This window comes from Desmodus rotundus, chromosome 4 (assembly GCF_022682495.2).
Source record: "Desmodus rotundus isolate HL8 chromosome 4, HLdesRot8A.1, whole genome shotgun sequence".
NCBI classification, from domain to species: Eukaryota; Metazoa; Chordata; class Mammalia; order Chiroptera; family Phyllostomidae; genus Desmodus; species Desmodus rotundus.
The window spans coordinates 27,503,111-27,527,841 of record NC_071390.1 but is presented as its reverse complement, the minus strand read 5'-3'; the positions used below and the strand labels follow the sequence as shown (position 1 = coordinate 27,527,841).

Sequence of the window (24,731 nt, the reverse complement as noted above, 5' to 3'; positions counted from 1 at the left end):
TAACAATTAACCTTCACACCTAACACCCATCTCGGGATTTTTCCCTGGAGAACACAATTTGCCACAGTTGCTGCCAGGAGTGGTCCAAGAAAGCAGATGCCAAGATGGGATTTGTGGCTCAATCATTCACGACCTAGCTAGTAATGAGGTTCCCATCACTGGCCATGAGTGGAGCACTGATGGCCCCTGGCACAATGCAGTTGTAAACAGGGTCACCAGTGGGGAACTGGGCTGGTATATGAATGGTAGGGAACGATTAGTTGGTGCAATATGCCAGGTAGTTGAGATATATGGAGGAAATAGTAACTCTAAGGCTTGGGTGGCTATTGCTAAACTCAGTTGACACTCTGGAAAAGCATAACAAAGAGTTGAGAGTGTTAATCAGGAATAAAAAGCTAAGAATGAAAGCCAGAGGGCCTCCTTGGTAGCATACTCAGAAGCCCACTCTCCTGCAGCAGGAAGGTGTAGAAAGCTCAGGATCAGGACTAGGACTTTGTCATAAAAGAAGCCAAACTCCAAAGATTGAACCCCTAACCAACACAGCTCTCCTATGACAAGGTCAAGGCCATACTTGGGGAGGAATGGGACCCTGATATATCAGATGGGAATGTCTGGGTTGATGCCCTTGAAAATCTTAAATCCCCAGATTCCCTGAACCCTCTGAACCTGCAGGAGTGGCATTCTTCTCCCTCTTAAGGACCAACACCCTGCCACCTGATCTGGAGATGATGCAGAGGCCTCTCTCCTGCAGGAAAACTTGTTCTCCCTCAGGATCTTCCTTTACTTCCCCTCCCGGCAACTAGGACAGTATGAAGGGTTAAATCCTAACATAATTCTGCCATGGACATGCTAGGCCTGCTGAAGACAGAAAGGCACTACAGCCTGAATAAACTACGGTGCACAGCCACTGTGTCCTGGCAGGTGATGGAAGAATACACATGGGACTGGTTCTAAGGGTGCAGGATCCAGGGGCAGAGCAGGACATACACTTGGATAAGAGGGAGCTTGTCAACATGCGTATGCTCTCCCAGGATACTGGGTTTTACATGCTGCAAGACCCCCTAAAGTGGTGTGGACACACTGTACAAGGGCTCCTAGAAGCGTGGAAAAAGTGATGGCCCACCTTAAGTATGGGGGAAATACCTGGCTTGTTCTAGAAGATAGTGGAAAGGAGGGATTAAAATGCCCACAGATTGGGTGTGATAGAGTGAATATACTATGTAGGACCAGAACACCCAGTACATGACTCTGTCCTGCAGAGGCCTGGAAACCACAGCATTTACCGAGACAATCAGTTTTTACACGTAAATCTACAAGATTCCAACAAACACTATGAAAAACACTTAAGCCCTGATCAGTGTGGCTCAGTTGGTTGAGTGTCATCCCAGAAAGCAAAGGGTCACTGGTTCGATTCTCAGTCAGGGCACATGTCTGGGTTGCAAGGTTAGTCCTATCAGGGCCCATGAGAGACAACCAATTGACGTTTCTCTCTCACATCAGTGTTTCTCTCCCTGTCTTTCTACCTCTTCTCCCCTCTCTCTAAAAATAAATAAATAAAATCTTAAGCCTTGGCTGGTGCGGCTCAGTGGATTGAGTACCAACCTGAGAACCAAAAGGTTGCCAATTCAATTCCTGGTTGGGGCACATGCCTGGGTTGCAAGCCAGGTCCCCAGTTGTCAGCATGAGAGAGGCAACCAATAGATGTATCTCTCACATCAATATACTCCCCTTCTCTTTCTCCCTTCCTTTCCCTTCTCTAAAAATAAATAAACAAAGTCTTTTTTTTAAAAATCTTTAAGAACCTGGTGAATACCTAAGTCTCTACCCCTTACTACGTGACAGGTGCACCGAGACAAAAAAAAAATGGCCCAAATGAAAGAACAGATTGAAGCTCCAGAAAAAATATAAGTAATTGATGAAAAGATAGCCAACCTATCAGATGCACAGTTCAAAACACTGGTAATCAGGATGCTCACAGAATTGGTTGAGTTTGGTTGCAAAATAGAGGAAAAAATGAAAGCTATGAAACGTGAAATAAAGGAAAATGCACAGGGAATCAACAGTGAAGGGAAGGAAACTGGGACTGAAATCAAAGATTTGGACCAGAAGGAAGAAATAAACAGTCAACTGGAACAGAATGAAGAAGCAAGAATGCAAAAAAATGAGGAGAGGCTTAGGAACCTCCAGGACAACTTTAAACATTCCGACATCAAATCATAGGGGTGCCAGAGGAGAAGAGAGCAAGAAATCAAAAACTTATCTGAAAAAATAACGAAGGAGAACTTCCCCAATCTGGTGAAGGAAATAGACTTCCAGGAAGCTCAGAGAGTCCCAAAGAATTTGAACCCAAGGAAGCAGACACCAAGGTACATCATAATTACATTTCCCAAGATTAAAAATAAGGAGAGAATCTTAAAAGCAGCAAGAGAAAAAGAGTTACCTATAAAGGAGTTCCCATAAGACTGTCAGCTGATTTCTCAAAAGAAACCCTGCAGGAAAGAAGGGGCTGGAAAGAAGTATTCCAAGTCACGAAAAGCAAGGACCTACATCCCAGATTACTCTATCCAGCAAAGCTATCATTTGGAATGGAAGGGCAGATAAAGTGCTTCCCAGATAAGGTCAAGTGAAAGGAGTTCATCATCACCAAGCCCTTATTCTATGAAACGTTAAAGGGACTTATCTAAGAAAAAGAAGATCAAAAATATGAACAGTAAAATGACAACAAACTCACAGTGATTAACAACCACACCTAAAACAAAAACAAAACAAACTAAGCAAACAACTAGAACAGGAACAGAATCACAGAAATGGAGATCACATGGAGGGTTATCAGTGGGGGAGTGGGTGGAGGAGAGAGGGGAAAAGATACAAGGAATAAGCATAAATGGTAAGTAGAAAATAGACGGGGTGGTTAAGAATAGTATAAGAAATGGAGAAACCAAAGAACTTACATGTTCGACCCATGGACATGAACTAAATAGGGGGACTGCAGGTGGGAGGGGGTGTGCAGGGCGGAGGGGAGTGAAGGGGGGAAAATGGGACAACTGTAATAGCATAATCAATAAAATATATTTAAAAAATTAAAATAATAAATAAAAATTAAAATCTTTTAAAAAAAGAAAACCACCTAAGGAAAAACATATTTTGGGAAAATCATGTAAGAGTAAGAGTTAGAGATGAATAAATTAACACAGTGATCAGCCATTTATTCATTACTAATATATTTGTTTAACAAATACTTGAGAGTCTGCACCTACCAAGTGTTGGGTGCTGGGGCTTCAGTGGAGAAGCCAAAGTTCTGACCTGATGGAAGTCCCTAGCTAGTGGGGACTGCATGCCGGGTGTCACAAGGCTATCATTCACTGCTTTCACCAACTTTGGGAGCTCAGAATCCTGGGTTCAACTTTCCAGCTGACGAAGCTGAGGCTCAAAAGAGTAAAACACTCGAGCCAAGTTTCAAACCTGCTGTTTCCTGAGTCCTATTCCCTTTCTAACATTACATCAGTTCAGATCTCATACTTTGCTGTTTCACTATTCCTCACCTTTTTTGTCAAATAAACTCATGCATTAATGTAGGTGAGTGGACTTAAGCTTGTCCTGGAGCATTGAGGCAAAAGGGACAGAGAAAGAAATATTTAGAGGAGAGGCGAGATGTAGCAAAAAATCTAGACATGAGGAGCAAAATAATCGAGGTAGCAAAGAAGATTTAGCAGAAGAGAAATGGAGATAAATTTATATCTATTCCAATTCCAGTTTTACAGAATCTTAGGTATTACTTAACAGCAATTTTCCAACTGGCACACACAGAGGGTCTCTTGTTATAAGATCTGTTTGATGAAATACTTTTTTAAGAATTATTTTGGTTGATAGTTAAACTGATTTTTAGAACTAAAAAACTATTTTAGTAGCTTAATTATAGGGTTTTGCATAGCTGTAGATGCTATTTTGAAATAACTTAATATATAGTATATTTAAATTTCATCATTTTGAAAAAGTACCTGGCAGTGACTAAGGGTACATGGGGGGGGGGGGGTGGGCAGGAAGCAATAGAGTATTTTATGGCACTTGGCACCAGCATATTGTCACTATTCAAAGCAACTGAAAGAGCAATAGAAGACAGGAATGAATCTGAGCTTCTCCAAGTAGTATAAACATATTTTCTAAAATAAAGCTGGAAAAATGAAACAGGAAACAGTAGAGTAATTTCAAGCTCTGAGCTCACTTTTAATTCCTCATCAGAATGTCTGGTAGACAAATGTGCGGTCTTCATTCATTCCTGTGCACGTGCCTTTCTCCAGCAAACACTTACTGAAAGTGCGCTTGGTCCCAGGCCCAATGCTAATTACAAAGATGAGTAAGATACATTTCCTCTCTGCTAGAAGCTCACAGATAGGACAACACGATGGAGTGCGTGTAATGATGGAGGAGACAAAGACAGAGCAGGGGTAGGAAAGCAGGGTAGGCTCCTGTGTGTGTGTAAGTGTGTGTGATCTCAAATGGAGTTAAACAAATACGCGTAGTGATCATGCGGAACCTTAAGACAGTTGATTTTGGTGGACTATCATGTGAGAGGTGAAACAGTCCATCAGTGAGCCTAGGCAAGCAGGCAGGCAACAGCCCAAACCCTAACAATTAACATCTACCCAGTGCTCGCTACATGCCAGATGCTATCCTAAGCATTTTATTTTGTCTCATTTAATTCGTCCACTGTCCTATCCTATGAAGTAAGTACTATTTTTTCATTCCCATATTACGGATGAAAAAAACTGAGGCACAGGTTGGTCAAGCAGCTTACCCAAGTTCTCACAGAAAGTGGGGCCAGGACCTGAACACAGACAGGCTTCCTCTTGAGTCAATGCTTCTAAACTGCTTAAACCATGCTTCACTGGCAGTGGTGACTTATCAGAGATGCATTTTCAGCACGATAGCAAAATGATTGCATTGCATACCAATACTCTGAATACAAATAAAACATTCTGTGGGTGCAAAGGGGCTCTGTAATAAATCTAACCAAAAATAACCTCACAAGGTGATCTGATTATAAATTCTTAACTGGGATAGTCATGATGAGTAGTCAAGCCTCAGGCCTATAACTTCCCTAGTAGAAGGTTATCTTTGCCTTAAGCAAACACTGTCTATTTGTGTGTGTGTCTGTTAAAGCACCTTTAAAATGCCTCTTTTTCAGACTCCTCAAAAGCTGAACCACCCTCAAGAGAGCACATAATCTTAACTATCCTGTTATCCAATCAGAGGGATTTCCCTGCCTTGCTTTCTAATCCTTCTTCATTTCAAATGTATAAAAGAAACTACAAAATATCATTTGGAAGAGCATTTTTCTCTGTCTGTTGAGATCTTGCTTCCAGGAGTGTCTTCTGTTTGGCTCAGATAAACTCATAAAAATTCTCTATGGGCTTGGATGTTCTTACTTTGATAATTTTAATAACCCCACAGACTTTAAATTTTAAAAGGAGCTAAAACAAGCAGAGCAGTCAGTGCCCAGAGTGCCACCCTCTCCAAAGAGAATGCACCCTGAATTGAGGACCAAGTCAGGAAGCATCACTTACGGGCTAGGCTAATCAGAATTCTCCCCTGTGAGATCAGTCAGCAAGAGAAAATATCTAGTCTGTTTGGCTGTTACATATCTCTCTGTAAATGAAGAAAGATGAATTGTGAAGCCTTGCCTAGGATTCCTCAGAGGGGACTCCAACATCAAAGTACTATCACTTTGTGAGGTCTTGTGCAAACTACTACTCCTCACTCGTCATGCCTGGCAGCACCCATCTGCAAAGGGCAAACGTCAATTTTCAGGCCTAAGAATGACAATTACAGAATTAAGTAAGTTACCAGCTCAATGAGCCTCCTGCCTGCTCCTCTTCCTCAGGGGTCCCCAGTCACACGTGTTGACATAGGAAACATGGAAATCTGTAGAGAATTTTTGTAAGTTTATTTGAGTAAACTGACAACATTGCTGGGAAACAAGATCTCAAATGATCTGGAGAATGATAGCTTTTCCAGTTTCTTTTAGACATTCAGAATTAAAGAAGGAACATAAGAAAGACTGCATGAAGGTGGGAGAAAGCAAGGTACAGGACAGTTAACAAGATTATTGTTATTATTTTAAAATTTACTTTTAGAGAGGGTGGAATGGAAGGAGAAAGAGAGGGAGAGAAAAATCGACCACAGCTGCCTCTCCCACACCCCCAACTGGGGACTGGACCTGCAACCCAGGCATGCGCCCTGACAGGGAATCAGACTGGCAGTCTTTCAGTTCGCAAGCCAGTGCTCAATCCACTAAGCCACACCAGCCAGGGCCCAAATTATTTATTTGCTGTCTTGAGGGTGGTTGTGACTTATGCATAATTTATGGTTAACACCTAGATGCAAAAGGACGATGGATAGGGCTTCCTTAAGGCAAAGATAAGCCTTTTACTAAAGAAGTTATATGCCTACGATGAGACTACCCACCATGACCTGCTCAGTTATGAATTTATGATCAGATCACCCTGTGAGGTTACTTACCAGATTTAAATCTGGACTTATCAGATTTATTATAGAGCCCCCCCCTTGTTTTTTGTCCACACAGGAGCTCCCACCAGAAGAGAGAAACCTGGGGAACAGATGTATAATTGGGGTGTCTGGCCCAGCAGGCCCAGGCACCAGGACCCCGGGTGCCGGGTGCCAGGTGCCACACTTCTGTACACAGCCTCTCCCTCTCCCTCTTTTCTCTGTGTCCCATTTGGCTCAAAATTGAGCAGGGAGATTTCTCTCTATATGTCATTCTAAAAATCTTTGTAAATTTCTATGGAAAGTAATTTTGCCCTTGTTCTCAACACAGGGCAATGAATAACATTCACAACCTCACTTCCTTTTGCCCCAATTTCCTCCCACCTCAATCCCATTTCTACACAACAGACATGAGACAGCCCAATTCTTTTCGTCTTTTCATGTGATGTCTTTGGAAGCAGGGACCAAACATTATCTCCTAACATTATATATATGAAAAAATTATTTTAAATTCTCTACATGGTTTCTCATCTATTCTATTCAGTAACACAGGAGTTTGTTGCTTTATGTGTAGTAATGGTTAACATCAATTGAGCATTTACTAAATGCCAAGCATTTTGCATGGATTTTCTCATTTAATTCTCACAACCACCCTATTTAGTTGATATTATTTGCATCCTTTTACAGATCAGAAAACAAAATATCAGAGAGGTTAGATAACTTATTCAAGATCAAATAGATAATTAGAGGCAGTCAGGAGCTAAACTCGGTCCTAATCTAGAATTTAACCAGTGAGCCACATTGCTTTTCTAGGATGCTTTGTTCCTGCTTCCTTTATCTATTGTTTTAAATCTCTGGTGTGTTTAATGCTTGGTCTGAAAAGTAGGCCTGGCCAAACAACGCCTAACCATGACCCAGACTTGGCCAACAGATACATCTCAAGCCAGAGGGCAGCAATCTGGAGCAAAGGCCTGACTCCCTTCCTCCAGGGCCCATAAACTGTTTTCAACCTGAGCGTAGCTGTCCTGCTATACTTACTCCCCACTGCTGCACCCTGACAAGAATCAGCCCAAGAGGAAGATTGGCAGGCTGTGCTCCTTTGTAGAATCCACTTTTCTCATTTTATACAGGGCGAATTATGCTCAAGGACACAGAATGAATTAGTTCCAGTTCAGTCACTGGGTTTACCTCAGTGAGCACAGGAATTTGCTTCATCCTCAAAGCCGATAAACACAAATCAGCCCTTCACAAAGTAATACCGAATCTGAGGTCTGAGCCATCAGGAAAACCCAGAGACAGCCCCAGAATACCCTGGCGAACCTGGGAGAAGGCGTTTCCATCCTCCACCCACCCCGCCCCACCTCCGGCTCGCCCACCCCCTGCACTCAGGTTCCAGGCCCCGCCCCTCGAAGGTCCGAGCGAATCCGGGAGCAGCGGCCCCACTGTCCCTCCTCCCGCCGGCTGCGTCCCCGCCGGCAGTGACGTGCTCCGCCCCGCAGCCGCGGGATTCAAACTCCCGGAAGCGGCGTTGTCACCGGAGGTGTAGCTGGGCACACGCGAGCTCCATTTTTCACCTCAGGTGCTGGCAGCCTGCTGGGAAGCGACCACGGAGGTTGGCGACGCGCAGCCAGGTGCCCCAGCCCCGGGACAGGGCCGGACAAGCGGGCGGTGGGATCAGTGAGCAGATCACGTCCGCCGGGACTCAATCTCTGCCCCCCTGATTTAAGCCGGCTTTTCCTGGCACCGGGCTTGGCGCCTCACGACCGTTGTGGTTTCCATTCCTCCTTTCAGCTTTGCGGTGGGTATTATCACCCTCTCACAGACGGGCGCAGTGAGACCAAGTGACTTGCCAGGGTCTTTCCTTAGTTGAGCATTTTGTTGATTAGCAAGCATTTCCATGACTTGAGAGAGAGAAAGAAAGTGCCTCTATTTGCAGTTTCATCTTGCCTGTCTGCCTCCCCCGTGAAGTCTTTAGGTGAGGGCTTTGTAAGATTTGCCTCCACTTGTAGATGATGTAGCCTGTAATCGATGCCGTTTGCAGTTTGCTGGGTCAATTTAAATGTTTCTTTGGTCACCTGTCCAGCATGTCCTAGATCACTTCCGCACATCTGGAAGTATTTTGTGAGCACCTGCTCTTAGGCACTGTGGGTGACGAAAATAGTTCAAGATTCGGTCCCCATTTCCTCTCCCAACCCTAGTGGTTTGGACACATCACTTATTTTCATAGGAAGGTTCTTCCATTTAGCAAACAGGTTATTAGACCTTTTCAAACTTGAGCTTTGACCTTGTAAACTCAGATTTATAAGCTATAATTTTTATTTTTATGGTTTCAGAGATGTCCTCCAGAAGTCCCAAAGATTTAATTAAATGTAAATGGGGATCAAAGTCTAGTAGCTCCAAATCAGAAACTGCATTAGAAAAATTTAGGGGAAAAACTACAGCCTTGCAAACATCAGTGGATGAAATCACAAGCGGAAGAGGAAAGCTGACTGATCAAGAGAGACACAGGCTTTTGGAGGTAAATGACCTTAAAACCCTTTCGATTGTAGTCAGCTTTATGGTAGGAAATGAGACAGTATTTCCCCATTAATGATATAACCTAGCTTTTCTGTTAGTTTACGAAATGTAAAATATCAAATGTAATTATTTCAAAGGGTTAAATGGAGTTCAGATTTTAATATGAATGTTTAGAAATCTATTTTATTGTGTGTATTGGCTGCTTTCCAAGTAATCTTTGTTTTCAGGTTCTTTTGAGATAAAATCATTACATATATTGACATTTTGCATTCTTTCAAACTATATTTCAGGTTCTCCAATTTTCAGTTTGTTGTGTCATAGTAAAGCAGTTGGGAATTTATTAGAACTGGAAAAATTAAAAAATTTAATCATTAATTTGTTTTAATATATTTTATAATAGTACTTTTATTATTAAAGTTAGAAAATAAGTGACCGGTATTAAATAGCGTCATTGGATTTCTTTAAATTCTATTTTATAGGCATATCATAAAACCCAATGACTTATTATTTTTAACAACATATATTGAGGTAAATACTTATACAAGCATTGAAAAGTGATCTATCACCAATTCTTAGCTATAAAGGTTATTTTGCAATCTGGTGAAGGAATCTGATGGCTTCCCTGAAAGATCTCTTTCCAGTTCATTCCACATTTGCCAAGCACCAGTTATCGAATCTCTACTCCTTTATAATCAGTTGAAACTAAACTTCCTGTAACTTCTACCCATTTGTTCTAATTGTGCCCATTAAAGCTTCACAGAACAAGTATGTTTTTAATTCAATTGACAACTTTTCCGATATTTAAGAAAAACTTGCTTCCTCTTACTTTTTGGTAGACCATCCCCATAGTCTTCAGCTTTTCTGGCTTCATATCATCCTGGTCACTTTCCTGAATAGTTGGTGGTGTGTCGCGTCCTTTCTGAATTCTGCACCCAGTACTGTTCACAGTGGCACACACAGGTGGAAAAGGTACCCTTATTTCCAGGTGGGATGCTGTCCTCCACGAAAACCTCAAATCGTACTGGCTTCTTTGATAACTGCAGCATACGGCTGCCTTCTCTTAAGCTTGTAGTTGACTGAAATCCCTCATCATTTCCACACAACCATCCAACTCAATTTTCCCTATTTTACATTTGAACAATTGCCACTGCCCTGATCCCATGCCACCCCCCTCCGCCAAACAAATGCAAGTTTTCAGTTTTATGATGTTTTTACCTTGTTAGCATGTAAAGTCAGCCTGCTGCCTTTTCCTGTCCTCTCCATTGGTGCTTTCTCCCTTACGCCAGCAGCAGTACACCAAGCATGCCTTCTTTATCTTCCAAGTACTTGAAAATGTTGAACACTCCTTTGAAGACCACCTTCTAGATTGGATACCAAATCATTTATTAACAAAAAGCAAGTTAATGAATGCATTTTTATCCAGCTGTAAACGTTCTGTAATTTTTAAGTTCTGTTGTTTCAAGTTCATCAGTGAGCATGCATCTCATATGAGTGTTAGCCCTCAAGATTATTAGCACTGGTATGATGAAGGGATGATGATCAGATGCTCATGTGAGAACGCCAACTTTTCTGTACCTTTCTCTCGCCACTCTTGACAAAGTTGGTTTCTCCTTTCTGAGTCCATGTCCCATCCATTTTATTCATATCTTAACTACAGCACTTAATCATATTGTATTAATGTATTAGTTTACCTCACTGAGCTCTCTGATCATAAGACCTTGGCTTCATCATCTTTTTGGCCCTGGTATCTAGTACAGTGCTGACTTGATAGATAGTAAACACTTCATAAATGTTTGTTGTAGTATATCATTTACTTTCATGTTTGACCTGGCTCTGCTCTAAGATTCTTCTTAGTTTATATCTAGAAAATTCAGTTCCTTGAAGCTGAGAGGGAGAAGGATGCTTATCATCTCACAGAGAAGGACAAAGAGATACAGAGACTCAGAGACCAGCTGAAAACCAAATATAGCACTTCCGTATTGCTGGAACAGCTGGAGGAGAAAACAAAGGAAGGTGAAAGGAGGGAACAACTGTTGAAATCCTTGTCTGAAGAGACAGATCTATTGAAAAAACAGCTGTCTACTACAACTGCAAGACTCGCTGAACTTGAAACCAAAGCAAGTCATTCATCACAGGTACTAATCATTTCTTTAAACCCAGGTATTTTCCCTTTCTGACACAATAAAATCTTTAAAGAAAATAATTGTGTGGGCTATCCACTATTAATTTCTTTTTAAAAATTTTTCCTTACTGATTTTAAAAAAGGTTTTATTTATATTTTAGAGATTAAAGGAGGGAGAAGGAAAGGGAGAGAAAGATTGATATGTGAGAAAAACATCGATCAGTTGCCTCTCGCGTCCCCCCAGCCAGGAACCTGGCCTGCAACCTCAGCATGTGCCCTGACTGGGAATCGAACTGGTGACCTTTCAGTTTGTAGGCCGTTACTCATCCCCCTGAGCCACACCAGCCAGATTATATTTATTGATTGTTTTTAAAGAGAGATACATCAATTTGTTGTTCCATTCACTATGCCTTTATTGGTTGAGTCTTCTATGTGCCTTGACTGGAGATCGAACCTGCAACCATGTCATATCAGGTCAATGTTCTAACCAACTGAGCTATCTGGCCAGGGCTTCACTATTAATTTCTATATTAGTCAGCATGTCTAATTGCTATAACAAACCACCTCCAAATATCAGTCTTCTACAACAAATGTTTATTTTTCCCTCAGGTCACAGTCTAGTGCAGGCTGAAGTGGAGGAGGCTTTGCTCCACAAAGTCATTCAGAGATCCAGATTATTTCTTTTCCCCCACCCCTCCCATCCCTTACAGTGGAGTCTTCCACCAGATCCTTTTTACACAGCTGTGAGCTAGAGAGAGCCTGTGGAGAACTGGGGAGGGTTTGGAGCCAGGCATGGTTTTGGCATATATCACTTCTGCCCACATTCCACTGGACAGAATTCAGTTTCAGGGCCTCACTAACCACAGGGAAGGCTGGGAAACATTGTCTACAGTGTGCCCAGGGAAAAAGGGAAAGAGATTTGGTGACCTATCTCTGTTATAATTTCCACCCAGACAACTAAATTCAGAGGGAGAAAGGGCTACATATTAGGATGAGTGTCTAGAGCACCTTTGGAGAAAAGAAATATTTTGAATTTCCTTGCCAGCATTCACGTAAGGACTGGAATACTGCTTCTGGGAGTTTTGTTGGCCAGCCTAGATACCTAACTATCTAGTTCCCCTCTTTTCTTCCTTTATGAGAAAATGAAGGAAAAAGAAGTTATGTTTTAAGTTCTACATAATCTATATGAACTAGTAATGATACTGTTACTAATATAAACATAATTCTTAGAAAACAACTTTTACCTTTTGTTTGACAATTTACTGTTTTCCAGATTTCGTTTAAGTAGCCCAGTTTTGTCTCCTTTTGGTGACAAAACACTGAGCTACTCATATGCCCTGAGGGCTCTTTGGCGATCCTAGAGTCTAGACGCCCTCCAAAGTCACATTATATATGAAATCTCAAGGTTTCCAGTCCACTTAGGGCACTTCTAGAAAATCTTAATTCTGCTGTGTACCCTTCACCTGGCATGAGGTTCACAGGCACGTATAAGGTCTGGATTTTGGGAAGCCCCTGTGAAGTAGAATGAGGAAGCTTCTATTATTAAATTTGTGATATTAACTAACACTGGTTTATTTACAGACTGAGACAACAAACTGCTTCAACTCATCAATGAATAATATTCATGAAACAGAACTACAGCTGAGAGATGTAAGTTCCTTTTCCTCTCATTAAGTTATGGCTAAAGAGGACTAATTTCACTCATAAATTTCATGGGATTTGATAGCATTGATGCTGTGAGTTGAAAAAAACCTGTTGATGGAGAACCGAGTGGTTTGAGATCATCTCTCTAGATGACTGACTACCTTCAGTCTCCAGGTACTCAAGAGGACCGGTTCCTCTATTCACAGTTTCATTGGCTAGAAAGCCCTAGAAGTCACCCATCACCTCAACGACACCCTTCTCCACTTAAATCTAATTTGCCCAGCTATTCTGTTACTATAATGTAATAGTTTGAAAAGGAAAATACATTCTTTGTATACTCAATACTTCTTTTCTCTAGAACTTGATATGGAGTTATGTTCAATATATGGTAAAGCCATATTATTTTAAACTTATATCTTAAATGGATTGGTAGGTTTCATTGGGAATTAAATTGAGGGCACAGGACTACTATTCAAAGTGTATTTTTTCAAGTTTTAGGATTAGATATACAAAGTATGAAATTCTTGACTTAATTATTACACCATTAGGTATTTTATACCATTATTACACCATTTAATTATTACACCATTAAGTATTTTGATTCTAGAAATATTACTGGTATGTCTACCCTGACCTAAGTATGCTCTTAAGATTCCTGTTTTATTTTATCTAGCAAGTGTACTTTGTGGTCTATTTGATCTTCAAAAGAAGAATTTAAATCCGTTGAGTGTCTGTATAGTGGAGTCCTGTAGTACCCTTATCAAAATACTTTACTTAGAGGTATCTAAAATAAAGAAGAAACATAGTTTTTAAAGAACTATTAAATACGTTTTTTATCTGGTATATCATCCCCAGCATCTAGAACAGTTGAAAGAATGACCAAATGGAAACTTGTGTGAATTTTACTGGTGTCTCCTTTAGCAAAGTACCTGAAAATATATGCTATTTTCTTAAACTCATATGTAATTTTTAGGCTTCTCAGCACTATCTGCTTCAAATATAAACAAAAGTTATTTTTAGATAATGGTTCTTTTTATGAAATTCTTTTTAAAAATGTTACATGCTTATACTCAGTTTTTTGCTCTTTTTTATGAAATTCTTTTTAAAAATGTTACATGCTTATACTCAGTTTTTTGCTCTATCTTCATAGATTATTAAAGGAATACATTGTACTTCTCTGCTCTATTTACCTCAGAAAGGCTTTTAGACAAAGGGAGTAAAATTAACCCAACTCACCTTCAAATGGTGATGTAGACTGAGCAATGGCTCTCCAACTCCAAAGTGCACATGAATCTAGGGGACGGTCATAAAATGCAGATTCTGATTTCCTTGGTCTGGGGTAGGACCCAAGATTCTGGACTTCCAACGAGCTCCCGCAGCTGCTGCTGCTGCTCTTGTTGGTGGTTCAAGGGCCATCCTTTGAGAACCAACAGCTTACCTCTAATAAGCAAGAGGTGGTTTAGCTCTGGCTGTCACTTTGCAATCTCTGCAGACCTTTAAAACAGGGAGGAAAATTGTAATTGGAGGACTTATGGGAGGAGAATAGAGAAATCTCAGTTCCGATAGTCCACACATACTTACATTATTCGGCTTTTGAGAGCTCAGCAATTCTAGTCCCATACCCCTCCTCAACGCTCCCACAAAACTTCCTGTGGGAGTTTGCCTACCTATTTTAAGATCAGTGTTTGTTATACTAAAAGAAACCCCAAAATCCTGTTTGCCTTCCTTAAGGCTACTTGTATCACTCCTCAGCTACATTTAGGTCTGGCCAACATTTTGAAATAATTACATTAATGATGTGAGCGTCTGGCATCGGCAACTTTTGAACTAAATCAAACCAAATAACTAAAAGCCAGTTTTCATAGGCATGTCTTGCTCTTCATTTTTTTAAAAATCTCATTTTCAAATACAGACTTTAGGGAAGATAAGTAATTATTTTCACATCTTTTATTTGGAAAAAATTCAAATTTATAGAAAAGTGACAAGAATGAAAATGGTACATGACATGCCCACTTTCCAAGTATACCAAATTCTATCGCTGTTAATGTTTTACCCTGCTCTGCGCTTTCTTTCAGTCCCCACCCCCCGCACGCACACTTTATTTTTATCTAAGCCATTTGAGAGTGAGTTGCATATGGGTATGAAGAGTAAAACTAATAATATTGACATTTACTGATAGCTAGCAAATCCATTTATTGATGCTATTAAAGAGAAGAACGCGGATGGACAGGGTCGGTGAAAAGAGACCGGGTGTGAAGTGTTTGCTACTTTAAGGGACGTCACCATCATGTGACCTTTCAGAGTGGTGCCCCTCAAATCTTACTATCTTATGTCATCCTATAGTTTTGTTTCTCACACTTAACTAATATATGGACAGTTGTCTTTAAAAGAAGAAAATGTGCATGACCATCCAATGTTGACTTGCCATATTTTTTGGACTATAAGACGTACTTCCTCCCCCAAATTTGGGAGGAAAATGGGGTGCGTCTTATAGTCCGAATGTAGCTTACCTGGCTCACTTATGGTCCGGTGCATCTTATAATCTGAAAAAATATGGTAAATTATTTATATTAAAATATTTCTTAAATATGGAAAGGCTAAAATTTGGTATAAAATTAGGTATTTTTCCCCTCAAACATAGGATTTGTAAGTATTTGGATAAGTGTGGGCTTTTTGAGTTATACAGCGCTACATCTCTTTATCAACTAAATTTGAGTATCCTGTATAATGTAGAGTGAATATACAGTATCTTCGCTTGATAAATGAACTTTAAAGTCGTACGAGAAGAACAAATATAACTGCCTGACGGGTGCGGAGAGAAAAGTGGTCGAGTGGCTGGAGGGCCCTGGACTAGGTCTTTGATTCCAGAAGTTGCCTCTGTCGTCCTGATCCATTTCCTAACTGTATGGAAAACAGTCACTGGAAATCCCGCAAGCCCCACCCCTAGAAGCTTTGCTCAGGACTTTGTAGGATGGTCGTGAACGGAGCCTAGCAAAGGTTGGAGGAACTCTCTAGCCTTAGAGTTTTCATACATATAGATCTTTTTTGGACATGCAGTTCAACTCCCTGTGTCTTTAAAGAGTAGAAAGTCTTACCTGAAAGAAGATGCCTTGATATACAACCAGAACCTTCCACTATATTTCTTACGACTTATCCCATCTCACCCCTGTAGAGTGAGATGCCAGCTTGTGGAGGAAGGGAGCCCTCCTTTTACAATACACCTACAACAAGTGTAGGGTGATTCAAAAAGAATCGAACACCTTGGAAAATATATTCCACTTGGTTTGTTTTACTTCAATCAGGCTTTACCATGCAACGTGTGTTAAGAACTCTGTGCTTGTACCAGCTCTTTCTGGTAGCCCTGAAGCCTATGAAGTTAGGCATCCTGGCTGCCATTTCAGCCACTGATAACAATAAATTACAACAGGTCGGCGATGAACTGTGACATCAGGGGTACATGTTAAGAACTTGTGAGATTACAGAAATAGCTATGATAGTTTTATTACAAAGGGTTTGTCAATGTAAGAAACATCCAAACCTGTAGAGAATTTTTATAATAGTTTCTTTGAGCCAAACTGTCGACATGCCAGGAAGCAAGATCTCACATTAACTGCAGATGACAGTTTTGCAGTTTATACATTTAACTGTTTATACATTTGGAACTAATGAGGGAATTCTGTGAGCCATAAGAATTTCTGTGTGTTAGAGAAGACTACATCACTTGGGCTTCCTTGCCCATTTTCAGATTTTGCTTTTTTAATTTCTATTTTGCTATTATTGTAACAATGTTTATAATTGATTTTCGTACACTTTCACATTGAGGCTCTAGAGAAAAATCAGCAATGGCTTGTGTATGATCAGCAGCGAGAGGTCTACGTAAAAGGACTTCTAGCAAAAATCCATGAGTTACAACAGAAATCGGAAACAGCTGCTCATTCACTCCCACAGCAGACAAAAAGGAATGAAGGTACTGGTATAAGTATGGTCTTTTGGGATATTTCTGCATGACATTTTCCAAAAGGGAGAGATTCCTCAATTTTAGATTTTATATGTGTGTTAGAAAGAAAAATAAGCTACCTGGCCAGGTAGCTCAGTTGGTAAGAGCATTGTCTCCATATACCAAGGTCATGGGTTTGATCCCCCGTCAGGGCACATACAAGAATCAACCGATGAGGGCATAAATAAGAGGGGCAACAAATTTCTCTCTCTCTCTCCCCCTCTTCCTTCCTCTTTCTAAAATCAATATATTTTTTTTTAATTTTTAAAAGAAAGGAAAATGAGAGCAAGTCTTATTAAAATGGTTTTCTGAAGAAATACCATTTTGGCCAGTCTGTTTTATTTCCCATTGTTTTCTGATAAAAGAAGGCAAAAGGCACCAGGGTAAAAGGGATCTTCAGCAGCTCTGAAGACACATTACATTTTCTCCACTGTGCATGTCCTCCCCTCCCTCAAAGCACTTCTCCAACTTTATTGCCCCCAGAGCTGCCTTGTCATCAATGATCATACCAGTCCCAGGAGAAAACGCATATTATAGGTGACACTTCAATCATTTGAATCTCACCACAGAATTGAGATGAAGTTTCTTGTTAATGATGTGTGTGTTTTGGGGGGGGTTTTTTTGCCAAGTGCTTTGCAGTTTCCCTAACATTGCTCTCAGCTGAGTTTCACAAGAAGCCTAGGAGATGGGGCAGAGAGTCATTACTCATCTTACAGGTGACAATCTAGGAACAGAAGAGAAACCCCATGCAAATCAATCACTAAAGGCCTGAGCACCCTAACAGGAAGGAAGCCTTGAATTACACAGAGAGAAGGCTAAAGAAAGGCGAGCAAGGCTCTTGAATATTTAAAATGAAGCCAATGCTAGAAAGACACTATAAAAGGAATGTGCCTGGAGATAATTCAAAGCTGTTTATCCCTAAGGGACAAAGTTACTACTGTAATGCCTTTACAAGGTTACTACACATGAAAGTAGGATTTTAATTATGGACTAAGTCTAATTTTTTGTTGGTAACCTAGGGGTGTGTTTGTGTTATCAAAGTAATAATTGTTTGCTGAAATATTTAATAGTACAGAAGGGTCCTGCTCTGCCTTTCCCATCTCATTCCTGGTCTCTGTTTCCTCCTATCAGGGCAGCTGCTGTTAACATTGCTGTTTTTTAATTTTGGTAATAATCTCACCTATAAATAATGAGCTAATATCCCTATTTGTTGATTTATCTTCTTTAAACATTAGTGACTTTCCCTCTCCATAGAATAGTGATGTGAACTGTTTTTAGTCCTTTTAGTTATTAGTGTCGTAATTTCAAACGACGTACCTGGACTTGTGTTTTTGTCCCATCAAATATCAACCCTACCTCTTGACCCTCCATTTTGTAAGGTGAGGAAATAATGTGACCTTGTTTGTAGAGCCGGGTTTACCTTTATCTTTTCAGGAGTATTAGATATTTCATAAAGTGAATCTTGCCCTGCTGTGTTTGTCACAGGTCATCTTCAAGAAGAAAAGCAAAGACATTACCACTCCCTCTTGGCAAGTGCGAAAAAAGATCTTGAGGTTGAACGACAAACCATAACTCAGTTGAATTTTGAACTTAGTGAATTTCAAAGAAAATATGAAGAAACTCAGAAAGAAATTCAAGATTTAAATAAACTGTTATGTTCACAAAGAAAGGCAAATATACAACATCTGGAAGATGACAGGCATAAAACAGAGAAAATACAAAGGCTCCAGGATGAGAATGATGCTGCCAGGAGAAGACTCGAAGCAGAGAAGACGAGATCTGAAGAGCTCTTATCTCAGGTGAGCCCAGCCAGTAAGGGTTCCCATGATTCATAATTCAGGTTTTTCATTGTACTTACTAAGTGGCAGGGCCTACTTTAACCACTTGGGAACCAGCAAGGAACAAAACAGTGCTGTCCCCTTTGCGGGTGTTCATATTTAGAATGGAAATAGGCCATAAACAAGAAACTAAAGAAAGTAACACTGGATAATCTGACAAAGAGGAATTGGGGGCCAGTGAAGGACTCACAGAGGAGATGGTATTTGGACAAAAAGACCTGATGACAAGAAGGGACCAGCATGGTGAGTGGCTCTCCAGCCAGAGAAGCTCACATACACTTTAAAGGCCCTGAGAGAGGAGGTAAGTATGTGTGAGAAGCCCAAAGATTTACAGAGAGGAATCAAGGCTGACTCCTAGGCCTTGACCGTGGCACTGCTTACGTGCCATTCATGTGGTCCCTTCTGTGTTCTCACCCTCCCAGCTTTACATCAGGATGTTGAAGTCCCTGAGTCTGGATTTTGAGAACGGTATTTGGAGTCTATACCTGGGCTCTAGTCTAGGATGTGTGTGACCTTAGGCAAATCCCCCAACTTCTCTGACCTGCAGGTTAATCATGTGTCAAATTAATAATTTCTTCTCATCTCACAGGGTTTTTGTGAGGGGCAACTGAGAGAATGTAGAAGAGCTTTGTAAACCAAAGGGACATGTTAGTGATTGCTACTGTTAGAACAGTAATTTTAAAAATCCTTAAAGTTGAGGGGGTGGGAAATAATCTGTGACATGTGCCCTCTTAGTCTTCACCACGCTCACTTCTGCCTACAGGTAAGCAGTGATATTTGTGAAAGATTATGCATAAATGACTGAGAATTTTGTTCCGACTCTGTGGCAAGGAAGCGAGGCCCTGCCAGCTGTGATTCTACTCAGAGATATTAGTAGATTAGATGTCAGAACCTCCAGAACAGTGGGCGTGGCCACTGCAGAGTTTGTGCTGTTCCTCTGCTTTCAGTCTGTGCCTGGGGGAGCTCGCAGCCCATGTGGCACTGCTCAGCTGCTGGCATAGATAGCCATCAGCCCCCAGATGGAGTGACTCACTGAGACTGGCAGGTGGTGTTCTGGTTAGAGATGTGAGACTCCAGAGTGCTCATGCCTCCGGGTCAAGCAACAGAAAGGCTGGATGTGACCACACTGTTTCTGTTTACACCCTGCAGGTCCAGGTTCTTTACACGTCTTTGATAAAGCAGCAAGAGGAACAAACAAGGGTAGCTCTGTTGGAACAACAGGTACTCACTGGGGTTGCTTCTAAATCTGATATCACTCATTAGAAAATGGAATTTTCCCTCATGTTTACACTGTCCTGTGAAGAGCCATTTGAAGTTGTGAGAAACGTTTTTTTTAAAAAAAAAACTATCTGTGCTACCATATATTCCTGTTACTGTTGTTAGGCTAAAACAGATTTGCTGAGCTGAGGTAGCAGTTTTCTTGATGGGTAGATGTTCACCTTGGCAAATGTTATCCTTCCCCAAACAGCTTTTCTAGTTCCTACTCTAGCCTAACAGGGTCTCCTTAACAGGGCTGCCTCATCACTTCAAGCAGAACTCAGAGACACCATGTAGTCTGAGAATAGAGACTAGAGATCTTTAGTACATTCCAAACCTGGGAGTGGCCACCTCTGGCCTTCTCTCCCTTCCACATCAAAAACAGTGGTGGGGGAGACACCTACACCTCAGACACTGGCTTTTTGCTCCTTGGATCAACCAAGTCCTCAACCATAAACTTCTTTTTTATTTTAATTTTTTAATTGAATTTATTGGGGTGATATTGGTTCACAACACCACACAGGTTTCAAGTATACAACTCAATAAAACATCACCTGCACACTGCCCTGTGCGCTTACCACCCAAAGTCAAGCCCTTTCCACCCCCCTTATCCCTCCTTTACCACTTCCACCTCCTGCTCCCTCCCTTCCCAGCCAGAGCTGTCACCATGCTGTTGTCCACGTCTGTGCGTCACGCACATGCATTTTTCCTTAACATCTTCCCCTTTTTTTACCCAGCCTCCCAAACCCTTTCCCCTCTGACAGCTGTTGGTCTGTTCTATGTATCTATACTTCTGTTTCTATTTTGTTTAATTTGTTGCTAAGATCATATTTATCAGTATCTCACTGTGCTCAGTTGACTTCTTGCTCTGATAGTACAACAACTGTTTGCTTCTTGTGCTAATTTAAAAAATGCAAGTATCCAGTCAAGAAAACTGGACAGTTTATACCAGCTGTAACTATCTTGTCCTGGGCATTTCTCCAGATTCAGGCATGTACTTTAGACTTCGAAAATGAAAAACTTGACCGTCAAAATATGCAGCATCAATTGCATGTAATTCTTACGGAGCTTCAAAAAGCAAGAAATCAAATAACACAGTTGGAATCCTTGGTGAGTCTAGAATGGTTAAAGGTTAAACTTAAAGCTTTTTTTCTTCTTTCTCTTTCTGCCTTCTTTCCATTTATACACCCACCCCGTTCCTGCACTGGGAGGGTATCACTTAAAGAACAGCCGCTCCTCCATCAGCAGGCAGAGCCCCTGCCCCACTTGAAGCAGCTGCCCTTGGAGCATCAGTTCAGAGCAAGAGAAGGGGACATTGCGTAGCTCTTGGTAATCATTAGATTACCGGTGCCTCTAGGGTTATCCCCACCCCCCGGGCTGTGACTCGAGAGGCACAGAAAAGTGCCTGGCCTGAAGGAGGGAGTGGGACAAGGGAGGGAATTATATTGTTCTATTTAAAAAGGAAGAAAGAAAGAAAGAAACGCTGTTTTTTAGGATAGTGGACTATTACTGTTAATACACTGTTTTAAACATATTGAGTTAAGCACATTTTGTGGGTTACCCGGAACACATAATCAATATTTTTTTGGAACTCTTAATCTTTTGTCTTCACTTTTTTTACCGAATTAATTGGAGATGACATTGGTTAATAAAATTATATAGGCTTCAGGTGTACAATTCTATAATACATCATCTATATTTATTGTATTGTGTGTTCACCACCCCAAGTCAGTTCCTCCATCACTATGTCTCCCCTCTTTACCTTCTTCTACACCCCCTTTCCTTCTGATAATCAGCATGCTGTTGTCTGGGAATACATAGTCTTTAAAAACACAAGCCTTTTACATAACATTGGTTCTCTGGGGAAATGGTTTTTGACTTGCCTATTGTCATGTTGCTTAGGACCAGACCTGTGTGTGTGTGTGTCACATAGCACATACTTTACATGTCATCCTCGTACTGCAGAGTGTTTGCAGATGGTAAAATGTTACAAATAGAATTACTCAGTTTTCAAAAAAGAAAAAAGCAATTGTTTTTTAAAAAATCATTTGTGACTTCTTTATACATATAAAGAAAATATATTTTTGGCTCTGTCCTTTAGTGTGTTACTGATTCTGACCATTTGTAATATTTGAAATTGAAATTTTTCATTTCTGTTAATGACTGTTTTTCAAAGTATAGGAAGCTGGAGGGCTTACATTTTCCTGTACTTTCATTCTGTTCCTACCATCTATCTTCACAGGATGTTGTAAAATACTCATTTTTTAGCTTTATTCTAAGTTCCTCAGAAAACATGAAAAAGGAAAGTCTCACAGGTATTATTACACAATTAGTCATTTCTGTGTTTAACTTGTTTGGTCTGCTAAAATTCTGTGCTGCTCTTAATCCCATGTAGTTCTTTACTGCAGCAGTGCTCCTGTTCACTAGCAAATTCTGTCCGCCTGCACACAGGCCGGCCTTTACACTCGGCTCTAAGCATTTTAATAAAACCTACTCACTTCAGCACCCGACCCCAGTTCTTCCTGGGTAATCTGGGCAATTTATAACTACATCATATGTTAGCACCGTGATACCCACGAGCAGAGATTCAAAAGAAAATCTGTCTGCAGGGCTGAAGCGGCTGGGCCACCTGTGGAGCAGGTACAATTTACATATAAATGGTGTTCATTTGACATTTATTTTTCAGAAGCAGCTTCCTGAATTGGCCTTCACAGAGCCATTAGTCACTTTCCAAGGAGAGACTGGAAACAAAGTAAAAGCTGCCTCACCAAAAAGCCCCACAACTGCACTGAATGAAAGCCTGGTGGAGTGCCCCAAGTGCAGTGCCCAGTATCCAGCCACCGAACATCGAGACCTCCTTGTCCATGTTGAATACTGTTCAGAATAGCAAGATAATTGTTCTTTATTTTTGCCGAAAGATTCAATACTGTATCTTACATCAGTAAATGAACATTTTGAATTCCTTATTTTACCTCTTATATAGGAAACTGCCTATCTATCTACCTTGGAGACTCTGGTATAGAAGTTTATCACTGTATTTTGGGGGCTGCTTTGCATTTTCCTTGGCAGGGAATACCTCACTGAGATGGTTCCTGTTCAAGCTTCAGCACGTGCTGAGACAGCTGACAGGTTGCACTGTTAAAGTACTTGATGGAGGAAAGACAGTTCAGGTTATTGTTTGTGAATTAAATCTAAACACAGACAAGCAAATATTCTGTATGTTGTGGGTCTTTAAAAATCAAAGGTAATTAACCAAGTATCTTACTGTATGAGCACTTTTTATCTAAGCACTTGATATACAAAAATAAATGTACCTTCAATTGAGTCCACTGTTAACAGATGGTGATACTTTAATTTTTTTCCTTGTTATTATAGAGAGGTTATTAGACAAGTTGGGAATTTTCTTCATCTTTATTGCTGCCTACTGTTGAAACTGTAAACCTAGCAATGTTCTAAGCACAAAGTAGGTTCTGCTTCAGGAATACTCCCAAGTAGCCACACACACAGTGTTTTCTGTTGTGTTAACTGGCCATCACTTTAAGTTCAATTTCAACAGCACGACGTATTGGTCAGTTAAAAATGTTAAAATCTAGCACTCTCATTTTAATTTACAGGTATTTTATTTACTATTTACTTTTTTTTTGGCATTCTTAAAGCTGGGCAATGTTATGAGCAGATATTTGCTTATCTGAATATATATTTTTATACGTGTGTGTAAACCAAAAACATATTTATTTCTTCAGGTTTTATAAAATGCTTAACATTAGGCTACTGTTAGTAATATAAAGAAGGAAGAAATAAAATGATTTAATAATTTTTAATATGTCTAGCATGTATGTATATAAATGGGTATTCTAAGATTTCTACCCAGAGAGAAGTGCCAGAGAGTTACAGATTAACAGACAGTGTAAAATAAGGTAGTTAAGGGCACACTGGAATCAAAAACTACATGAAGGTCAGAAAAGTTAGGCAAAATACCCACAATCATTTTTTTTTTTTTTTGAAGATATTCTTGGGTTTCAAACCCCAGGTCAACTTCAACACCCATGTTCTCTCCACCATGCCAGAAGCCCTTATGAATTCTCCACACACGATATGCTGAATTAAGTGATATCAAACTGGAATCGTGGGATGTTTTTTGCGTGGGAGAGAAAAATGGCAGAACACACTACCTGGTTTCCTGCATCCCTCTGGTCTGAGAAGTTCTGCCTTTTCAAATCCCTCCACCTATTACATGGATCCTTGCTCTGCCAGTTCTCTACACCATCTTTAACTTCAACTCCAAATATGTATTAAATGCTAACTATATGTGAGGCTCTGGCCTAGGTATTAGTAACACAGTGATAATAAAATACAGTCTAGTAGAAGGGGAACAATAAACAGGTAAGTATAATACATTGTAGAAAGTGCTATAATGAAGTTATACATAGGGTGAAGGACCTTATTCATTTAAACATTGCATTATTCTAATACAGGTTGACAGTCTGACTCTTTAAAGATAAAAATCTTATACTAAAATACAAGTGAAAAGAAGTAGGCAAAAGCAATAGGAGAACGAGAATAAGAAGTAAAATGGAGTCACTCATTAGGATAGCTCCAAGGCAGGCCATGAACTGCTTCTGACAGGTGAGCCCTGAATTGGGTGCTGAGCTTTCTAGATGTTTGCACAAAAACAATTCTGTATACATTCACATGACTTAGAAATACAGCTGATCTTCAAGAGAAATGCTACTATAATGATCCTGGTACTTAGACCTTAAAGATTCCTCCAATGTGCCTTCATAGAGAAACCATGTAATGCAAAGGTCGATAGACTCAACAACAATCTGATAAACCCAGCAGTGAGTTCCAC

At 40.4% G+C, this 24,731-nt stretch overlaps 1 protein-coding gene across 1 annotated transcript; it reads left to right on the top strand.

Moving 5' to 3' along the window:
* Positions 1-8,006: 8,006 nt before the first annotated feature.
* On the top strand, positions 8,007-23,666 carry CEP55 (centrosomal protein 55). Its single transcript, XM_053923540.1, has 9 exons — positions 8,007-8,302; positions 8,838-9,022; positions 10,887-11,156; positions 12,725-12,793; positions 16,610-16,760; positions 18,270-18,583; positions 19,772-19,843; positions 20,864-20,989; positions 22,566-23,666. The coding sequence occupies exons 2-9, from the start codon at positions 8,840-8,842 to the stop codon at positions 22,764-22,766; spliced, it is 1,386 nt and encodes a 461-aa protein (XP_053779515.1). The 5' UTR covers positions 8,007-8,302; positions 8,838-8,839; the 3' UTR covers positions 22,767-23,666.
* The last annotated feature ends 1,065 nt before the right edge of the window (positions 23,667-24,731 follow it).